The sequence below is a fragment of the Mastomys coucha genome, unplaced genomic scaffold, assembly GCF_008632895.1.
Source record: "Mastomys coucha isolate ucsf_1 unplaced genomic scaffold, UCSF_Mcou_1 pScaffold12, whole genome shotgun sequence".
In the NCBI taxonomy this organism is placed as follows: domain Eukaryota; kingdom Metazoa; phylum Chordata; class Mammalia; order Rodentia; family Muridae; genus Mastomys; species Mastomys coucha.
The window spans coordinates 87,320,208-87,329,899 of record NW_022196894.1 but is presented as its reverse complement, the minus strand read 5'-3'; the positions used below and the strand labels follow the sequence as shown (position 1 = coordinate 87,329,899).

At 44.6% G+C, this 9,692-nt stretch overlaps 1 protein-coding gene across 9 annotated transcripts in view; it reads left to right on the top strand.

Moving 5' to 3' along the window:
- Positions 1-9,692, top strand: part of Tiam1 (TIAM Rac1 associated GEF 1) — a 358,057-nt gene that overhangs the window by 282,229 nt on the left and 66,136 nt on the right. For all 9 annotated transcript variants that reach the window (XM_031364347.1, XM_031364348.1, XM_031364342.1 and 6 more), the window contains 2 exons: positions 1,833-2,003; positions 7,524-7,628. In XM_031364347.1, the coding sequence (XP_031220207.1) occupies positions 1,833-2,003; positions 7,524-7,628 (276 nt within the window). The remainder of the gene's footprint in view (positions 1-1,832; positions 2,004-7,523; positions 7,629-9,692) is intronic.

Sequence of the window (9,692 nt, the reverse complement as noted above, 5' to 3'; positions counted from 1 at the left end):
GTCATGGGGATGGAGGACAGTGGTCACAGGGACGGGGGACAGTGGTCACGGGGACGGGGGAGGAGGGGGGACAGTGGTCACAGGGACGGGGGGGGGACAGTGATCACAGGAAAGGCCTTCCTTTATTCAGACACATTTCCTGGTTGTGTCATCTTGGGTCTGGAGGGGGCTAGCTCAGGGAGTGCATTCCCATGGTACGCTTTGTGAATAATTATTCGTGATGAAATTAGATTACTGCATGTATATGCAACCCAAGCACAGTTTTAAATATTTACTTTGTTGTATTTGGAGGTGGCCAGTTTTGCATGTATTATACTTTTTTTTTTTAAAAAAAAATACTTTAGTATATGAGTATACTCTGGCTGTCTTCAGACATACCAGAAGGGGGCGTCAGATCCCATTACAGATGGTTGTGAGCCACCATGTGGTTCCTGGGAATTGAACTCAGGACCTCTGGAAGAGTAGTCAGTGCTCTTAACCACTGAGCCATCTCTCCAGCCCTGTATCATACATTTTAAATGAAGTTACACTGTTTCTTGCACACAGGGTAGGGGGATGACAAAAGTTTTGAGTTCCCTTGTCCATCTGTGATTTCCATTTTTCTAGGCTACCTGTTTAAAATCCAGCTTCCTGGCTTTTAGCCTTGCCTCAGAGCAGTTTAGATGCAAATCTAGGGTTGACCCAGTGCGAAGGGGCACTTATTTAATGTGGCACTTGAGAGCAGCCTGGGAAGATTTCAGTCGTAGGTAATGGGGTGTGGGAAGTGATGGCTTTGTGCTGATTTCTTTCCCTGGAATGCAGCTTCTGTGTGAAAGCAGAAGAGTTCAAAGGCAGAGCCGAGACGGGGTGTCTCTCACAAAGCCCTTCCTCATTCCTGGACCACGGGGTTGTTATTATTGTTGTGGTTGTTCATATTATTATTAATATTATTATTGTTATTATTATCGTCATTGTTATTATTATTGCCATGAATAGAAGTCATTTTACCACCTTCCAGCATTTCCTGAGAAACCTGTCTTCTTGTTGGTAGCTACTTTCAACCTTGTTCTTGAGAATCTATAGATCTATATTTACCAGTCAGTGGCCTAGGTTATAAACCCCTAGTAAAGCCATATTACTTGAGTATCCAGTACGGTCACATTGCACCAGTCTTTCCCTGCTCATTTGACGGGGCACCTAAGGGATCGTGGGTCCTTGGGACACTTTGTGCTTGCTTAGGCTCAGCCCAGCTGCACTTGTACACGGTCGTACCCCACATTCACAAGTCTGCTGCCCCCCACCTCCAGTCACGAACCCAGAGAGGATCACTGTGAGGAGACCTGAAGCTCTTTGAACTCCTTCTGGGCTGTGGCCCTTGTTCCTCCCAGGGTTGTCCTGGCCACCCAGGGAGTGAGTGCACAGGGCACTGCTGCCTGGCAACCTCTGCTGCCAGGGTATTCTTGCTTCCCTTGGCGGTGCAGTGTAGCTTTGCAGCATAAAATTTACATGGCAGATATTCTTGCCATGATGGAATTTTCTGCTCAGAATTCAAAATGTCTTTGTGGAAGAGGCATTGGGATGGACCAAATGATTTCGCTGTCTGCTCAGCCATACCATGCTTACGTCATGGCTGTAGACAATGTGGGGATGTGCACCCTATGTCCAGAGTCAAAGGGTGCCTGCCTTTCCTCTCATAAAGCTCCTTTCTAAATAGCTATCTCTTCAGGGCTTTCCTCACCCTGGAGGCACCTTCCTTCCAGCCTAGACTGTTACCCTAGGGACAGATAATCTGGGCATTGGAAGTCATTAGACATGGCCTGCTGCAGCTTCAATGACTTTGCTTCTTATCACAGAGGGAGAAGGAAGTGGTCTTACCCAGTGTCCACCAGCACAACCCTGACTGTGACATTTGGGTCCATGAGTATTTCACTCCATCCTGGTTCTGTCTACCCAACAATCAGCCAGCCTTGACAGTTGTCCGGCCGGGGGACACTGCAAGGGACACCTTGGAGCTCATTTGCAAGGTACGTAGCTCTTTGGGTTGTTCTCCTGAGAAGAGCAGAATCGGGGGGTGGGGGGAGAGGTGTGGGAGGGAAGGCCTCTTCTCAAGCTCCTGCGGGCACAGTCTGAGGGAGGAGGCCTCTTCTCAAGCTCCCATGGACACAGTCTGAGGGAGGAGGCTGGGTATGCCTGGCACATGCAGGCAGCCCTGCATTCCTTTGTGACAGCATGCACCATGGGTAAGCAGCCTCTAAGTGAGGAGGAGGGAAACTCTTTGTCTTCATGTCCCAATGTCACAGGTTTATAATGAATATACCACCTCTCCCTGCACACAGTATAGAGAACCTGAAACGGAGACCAAACGAAGCTTGTTAGGACTAAGAATGCAAAACCTGCCACTGTGGACGCGCTGCTGCTTGCCCTTCTGTTTCCTACATGCTCGCACATGCGTGCATCCAATTGTGTCATCCCATTTTGCCAAGTGATATTTGAATGGTACCCGATACAGCAGTGACATCTTTAGGTTAGGGGAATCTGAAGTGAGTTTGGCATGATGGGAAAGCCCTCTTTCTGTGGACATGGGGTTAGCCTGCATTCTCTAACTAGACAGTGGCTGGTTTTGTTCTACTTTTGCTTCATGGTGTGGAAATGTCTCCATCTTTTCCAAGGTGAGCCTCTTCATATCTGGGTGCCCTTGGGTGACAGCAGGGAGCGGGAGTCACCCTTCTTGCACACTGGTTTTTACTTTTCTGTATGCAATGGCATCTGTAGTCTTAAATCACATCGCATCTGAAAAAGAATGTCCCTTTCCTGATTTGTGGATACAGACAGCGTGGCTCTGAAAGCCTTAGGTACTTGCTCCAGCTCACATCACAATCAGGAAGGACAGGAAGATCAGCCAAGTGAGCACAGGAGAGACAGCCCGGTTCACACTGCCCCCAACTGGGGTGTGTGCGGTTGTGACAGTTGGACACTCACAGAGCTCATGAGACGGCTTGGTCTGTGAGAAGGACAGTCCACAAGGCTCGGGGGAACCTAGAATATATTCTTAAGGGAGTCAGCTTCCACTAGACTCTAAAAGTAACTCTGTTGTTTAAGGACAAAGCTAAAGTTGGCCCCCACATAGGCATTGAAAATGAGCGATAGTGCCTCACACACCTCAGTTCTTTCATGAACATGAGTTCTAGCTTTCAGACATAATGGCATCTCTGCTCATGGCTCTTTGTTCTAATCACTTAACAAAGTTGGTCTTCTGAGGATCTCTGTGTCCCTTTATTTATAGCTGAGCACAGGCCTTTAGAGAACTGCTAGGTTTCTGCAGAACTATACAAGTTGTTCTCAGTTGCTGGAAGTTGAACTCTGGCTTTTTTGCATAAGCCAGATCCTAGGTGTTTCCAGAAAGTGACATAGCCACGGAGTGGCTTGAGGAATCGAAAATTAAGCCATAGTTTGGGAGTAGCCATGTTTTTGTGGGGACTTGGTCTGTAGGAAGGATGATGAATTGGTTGGATCAGTATTTTTTTTTTTAAAGCATTTATCCTTTCTAGAGACTAAAAGGAACTAAAAGGTAATGTTGCCTCTGCCATGTAGAAATGATCGTCAAATGATACTGTTGCCCCGTTCCTCTAGTTTTTGGTTCCTTATCAAGTTCCTATGCGCCTCCTTAAGGTAGGCCCTTTTCCATTTCTGTGACAAAAAATAACTCTGCCCAGTATTCCTGGGTTGCCACTTTTCCTGTCAAAACATAGGAATAAAACAGCACCACGTAGAACAGCTTCTGTCTCCTGAGTTTAAAGGTGGAAAACTTACATGGTGTACGTTAATAACTTGGTGATCTCCAGAGAACCATCTACGTGGGATAAACTCCATAGTGTACTCAGACCTAGGCGGTCAGCCTCCTCTATAATTGGTGGAGCAGTTCTATTCCTAAGGATGGAAAGGGAAGAGAGGGTGCGTGCATTATAAAATGATCTAATATAATGCCGAGTGTGTCTTTTATGTCATTATTGTTGAGCTCTGCATTGGTGATGGATGCTGTTCCTAATATCTAATAATCAGTTTCTTCCTTCTGTCTCTTGCATTAGCTCATTCTCTTTCCTATCCTCTGACCCACATCATTTCACCTCAGTTCACCATCTGCCATCCATCTGATCACCAGTCAAGTTCTGGTACAATAAATGTTTCAAGATGCACATTTCATGTGATAGATGTTACTGAAATGATTGTTAAACACAGCCAGTGACCATGTCAGCCTATGGTTCTTTTTAATATAATCAGATTATTGCAATTATACAAAATTGCAAAAACGATCCATTCTTTCATAGTTACTCACATTGCTCTTGTATGACTGTGGTGTCATGTTACTCCATATTTTTATATGTGATGTATATATCTCTTCACTGTGTATATAGGTAGGTCAAAGGATAAATAACCTTGGGTACCATTTTCAGGGACACCATCCACCTCCTTTGAGGTAGGGTTTCCCATTGTCCTGGACCTCACAAAGTAAGCTAGACAGTCTGGCCAGCCATCCTCAGGGATTGCCCTGTCCCCAGTCCCTAACACTGGGGTTGGAGTGACATGCTACTCTTGGACGTTTTACATAGTTCTTGAAGTAGAACAACTCAGGTCTCATGTTTGCAAGGCTTCCTTTTTTTTTTTTAAATTTTATTTTTATGTATGAGTACACTGTTACTGTCTTCAGACACACCAGAGGAGGGCATCTGATTCTATTACAGGTGGTTGTGAGCCACCATGTGGTTGCTGGGAATTGAACTCAGGACCTCCTGAAGAGCAGTCAGTGCTCTTAACCATTGAGCCATCTCTCTAGCCCAGGCACACACTTCCTAACTCAGGTGTTTCCCCCAACCCAATGCTTACGTATCTTAGTGGCTCGAACTATTTATTAAAAAGAACTACATAGCTATTTAGTCCTTTAAAACAATTATAGTACGATCTGAGTTTTTTTAATGCCGACTGAACTTGCCCAGTCGTAGTATTTATTTTATGACTCCATTTACAGCTTTCTTGACTCAAGACGGATACAGTGCTAAGTGATTTGAATAAATGTACTCTGGAAAGCAAATTTGTACTATTTAATTTTTTTCCCCCTAATGGAATTCCTCTTGCAAGGAAATTTTCTCTCGAATGTTTTGCAAAGTCAAAACAAGCCAGATGCTCAATAGTCACTCATCAATATCCTCGAACACTTGGATTCCTTTCACACACACAGGGTTATGAGCATGTTTATAGCTCTGCCTACTTTGATACAGGAGTTCACAATGTTCTCGCTGAGAGTCAGAAGACTGAGTTAGCTCCTGCGTTATTTCAGATCATAACTCCTAAACTTTCACCGAAATGGGAGGACCCACAGGAATACTTATCCTCCGTGCCCTGATTTTGGAATAACTATTCACCAACCGAAAGGGTTTCTAGATTTCTTATTAAACCTGTGTAAATATTTGCTTACTTATTTATTTTGAGCCTGAGCTGGTCTCAGACTTGAAACACTCCTGCCTTAACCTCTAGAGCTCAGGGGTTGTACGCATGCACTGGCACTCCAGCCTGTCATCATTTTCACAGTTGTTGCATGTATTCATCTTTAATATTTAAAGTTATCAAGATAATGAGTAATAGAAGTTTGGGAAAATATGTGCAGTGTGAACCATGTTCTCCGTGTACTAAAACCCAACTGCTGTTTCCCTGTGCAATTCCCCGTGCAATTCCAAATGTCAGCAGTGTGGAGTCTGGGGAATTTGGGGGGGGGGGTCCTCTTTCTGTTCAGTAGTGCCCGACAGCTGGCTGGTGAGAGTCCCACTGTGGTTTGTCCCAGAATCCCCTGGGTGAGGTTAGTATAGGGCTATGATGTCCAGACGGTGATTGTGGGAGCAGTAGTCTGCTTAGGACTGGCCACGAGTGTTTATTCAAGACAGCAGTAAGGTGGCCAAGCTGCTTTGTCCCTGTTATTGAGACTGCAGCCCCCCTTCTCTTGCGCCTCTCAGTAGGGAACAGATGGCAAAACAAAATGTTTGCTTGTAATTAAAGGATTTGTGAAGCCCTGGGAGAGCGAGAAGCATCCCCCCCCAACCCCTCCCAGGCACACAAGGGAAACTTTTCTTACTGGTCCTATCACCGCCAACCCTTAAAGGCGTCCCTGCTGTGCTATCCCACCAGGGAACTCATTCCCACTTTCTGGAAATGTGCTTTTGTAGTAATACATGACTGTCCTCTGTGCATGTATTTATTTAAAAAGCTAAGGCTCCACTCACCTGTCTCCCAGTCTCCTCACTCTGCTTCTCCAAACCCAAGGTCACCCCAGAGGCCCTAGGTGATCTGACTGGTGTCTGTTCTCCTGCTGCATCATGGAGTGGCTGCCTGGCACCCTGCTCACACAGTGACCTGGGACTGACTGAACGTTGAGGGACTAATGACTGGAGTACCATTTTGGCCTATGTGTTTATATATACTGGCAGTATAAAGGAAGAGTTTTTACCCACTACAATAAATTTCACTTATTAACAGATAATTCTCATCACAGGACATTGAGAGATTTTTTTTTTTTTTACCAATTACTTTATATAAAATTGAAATCTTATTTTAAAAATTTGAGAAATTTCAAATTTATGTAGAAGTAAGATGCATGTCATAAATCCCCATGTACCCATTGCATAGAATATATAATTACCATGTTTCATTAATTTGTTTATTCTGCTTACAAGTATGGATGATTTTGGAAGCAAATTCCAAATAGCTTATCAGTTACTTGTTAATATTTTAGGATACGTTTTCAAATGATATCAACATTTTAAAATTAAATTTACCCCTTTAAATATATCTTCTCTTGTGCTAGAGTTTCATGTTGTAACATTTGAAAAGCATGTTTCTTTTCTCCCATGTGTCTTCTTGGCTGTGTATTGAAACATACTTATAAAACCATATTATCATCCTATCTTCTGTAATCAGATTAACTCAGGGGGTGGCTTTTTAGATAAAGTAGATCCGTCGAGCTGTCCTAGAGGAATGACAAGGCCCTGAGAACTCTAATGCCCAAGCCATTTGACGTGCTTCCCAGGTGGAGACTCCTTTGCACAGCCCTAAGGGAGTCCCGTCTGGGATATATAAGCAAGATTGGAACTCAGACATCTTGGGGGGTGTGCTGAATTGCTTGCAGTGAGCCGCTAACACTTGTCTGGGGCCCAGCCCTTTTCTCTCATTGTAAATCTTTCCTCTGTTTCTCGTCACCATGTGAGTGTATGACATGATACGCAGGGGCTTTAATAGATATGGTTGAAAACCCAAACCAAAACACATGGAAAAGAGTCTGTGGCCCTGTTTTCTACATCGAATAGCATGTTCCCTGTGACATCTTATTAATGAGTTCCAGGTCGGATTTGTAGTCTAACCTTTTAAGTATAGAAACCTGCCACCACCACCCCCCCTATCCCCATTGCCCTTAGGAAACAAGATAACAAGTCTCACGCTCTTGAGGGCATAATCGCTCCTGTTTACTACTAAATAGACATTTCCCTTCCTTCTCATCCCAGGCACACCAGCTGGATCATTCTGCCCATTACCTGCGTCTGAAATTTCTAATGGAGAACAGGATGCAGTTCTACATCCCGCAGCCCGAGGAGGACATTTATGAGCTGGTAATGTTTATGACCACTGTCCAAGTACACTCTGTCTGAGATAATTTTCAAATTATGCATGTACTTGTGGTAATTGTAGCCGGTGGAATGGAACGAGTTCTGATATGAATGAGCTTCATTCAGAGCTCCAAAGCTGGCAGAAATAACCTTGCTTATCACAGAAATCCCAGAGCAGAAAGTCGCCTTTGCTTGTCCAGAAAGCAGGGCTGTGCTGTCATCACCCAAGACGTTGAAATCCAAAGATGATGCTCAGATAAGCGTTTAGTCATCAGGACCGACTCTTGCTGAACACCTTTCTTTTTAATTGGTGCTGAGAGCAGTTGGCGGTTGCCACAGTGAAAGCACTCCCGATTTTGTACAACGTTCACATTTTTATCAGAACTGATGGGTTAAATCTTGTGGGTCTAATACCCCCCACCCCACCTCCCTGCCCATCTGATGCATCACCCAGCTTGCTGAAGCTGAATTTGTATATTCTTGGAGACATCAGTGGATGTCTGAGTTTCTACAGAGGTAGAGAACTTGGTGTTTGAACTGGGCCTGAGATTATTATCAGTTCTTCTGCATACGAATCATAGGGGATTGGCGAATGTAGACACTAATATTGAAAGTTCTGGGATTTTACAAAGGGCAAGAGAATGGTTTCTCAGTAGGTGTTAGCGGTTGTCACCATGGTAGCCACTGGCAGGTTCCTTTTCTTAGCAGAGCAGTGCATTTTTCAGCTCTAATAAACAATGGTTTGGGGAATAAGGGCCTCTTGGAGAATGTTCTGGCTTCTTGGTACTTAGTCATTCTTCTGGAGGACACAGATCTGTTTGTCATGGATGTGGGGATTAAAAACAGGGGCGTGCCTCCCCACAGAGAGCAGAACTGGAAGCACAGCCCAGAAGTTCCTTTTGGAAAGAGGAACCACGGTGGGTGTAGAATTTCATAGGGAGTGGCATTTTAAATCAACTTCTTGAACTCTACTTCTTCTATGAGGAAAGTCTCAGCAACCTTAAAGCACATGGCAGATACATACGCTAGTTTCCACTAGATGGGTTAAGATTTGGAATGTTTCTGCCAGCCAAAAAGGTCACCCCAGATCTATCTAAATGGTTTTTTCTTTTTTTTAAGGAAATATGCGATTGTTCTCCTGTGGCAATCTGATCATGTTATATGTCGGGAAAGGATCAAAATGGGGCTGGTGGGATGGGTGGCTCTGTGGTTGAGAACACGGACCGTGCTTGCAGAGCAAGGGTCTCAGTGCCCACACGGTGGCTCACAACCATCCGTAATTGTGATTCTGGGCTATCTGACGCCCTCTTCTGGCCTCTGTAGTCACTGCACACACATGGTGCATAAATGTGCCTGCAGGCAAAAAACACTCATATACATAAAATAAATATTGAAAAAGGAAAAGGAGCCAAATGATTACTCCATTCCAGGCCACTGCTGACTGTTGATGGAACAGGTCCCGCTAACAGCAAGCAGCCAGGGTGTTCCATCTGAGAATGAAATAGCCAGTTGTTTGTGTTCTGTCAACATACACAAGGAGTCCTCTCCTTGCCAGAGAAGAAAACATTAGCTCAGCACTATAGTCCTTACTGTAGCCCTGACTGCTCAGGACGCTGAGACAGGAGAATTACACGACCCCTAGGAGTTCAAGGTTAGCCTGGTGAACAACATTGCAGGATGTTTCTTGGAGGAAAAAAAAATCCCATGTGTAGTATGGTAAATATCTGAAGTTCCCACGCTGGGAGACTTAAGCAGGAGGGTTGAGAGCTAAAGCTCGAGACTAGCTTCCACTACAGTTTCAGCTCATCTTGGCGAATAACTTGGAGTTATGTGGTCAAAAAAGTCAGAGAGGCTAGGCTGATAACAGTGCAAAAAGGTCATTTAGTTTATGCCTTACAATTGGTGGATTTTGCAAACAGTAAATTGCAGGGTTCATAGGCAATCAACTTCCTTTCCTTGTATACACCAGGCATGTGTGCTAATCAGGCCCTGTATACAACAGGCATGTGTGCTAATCAGGCCCTGTATACACCAGGCATGTGTACTAATCAGGCCCTGTATACACCA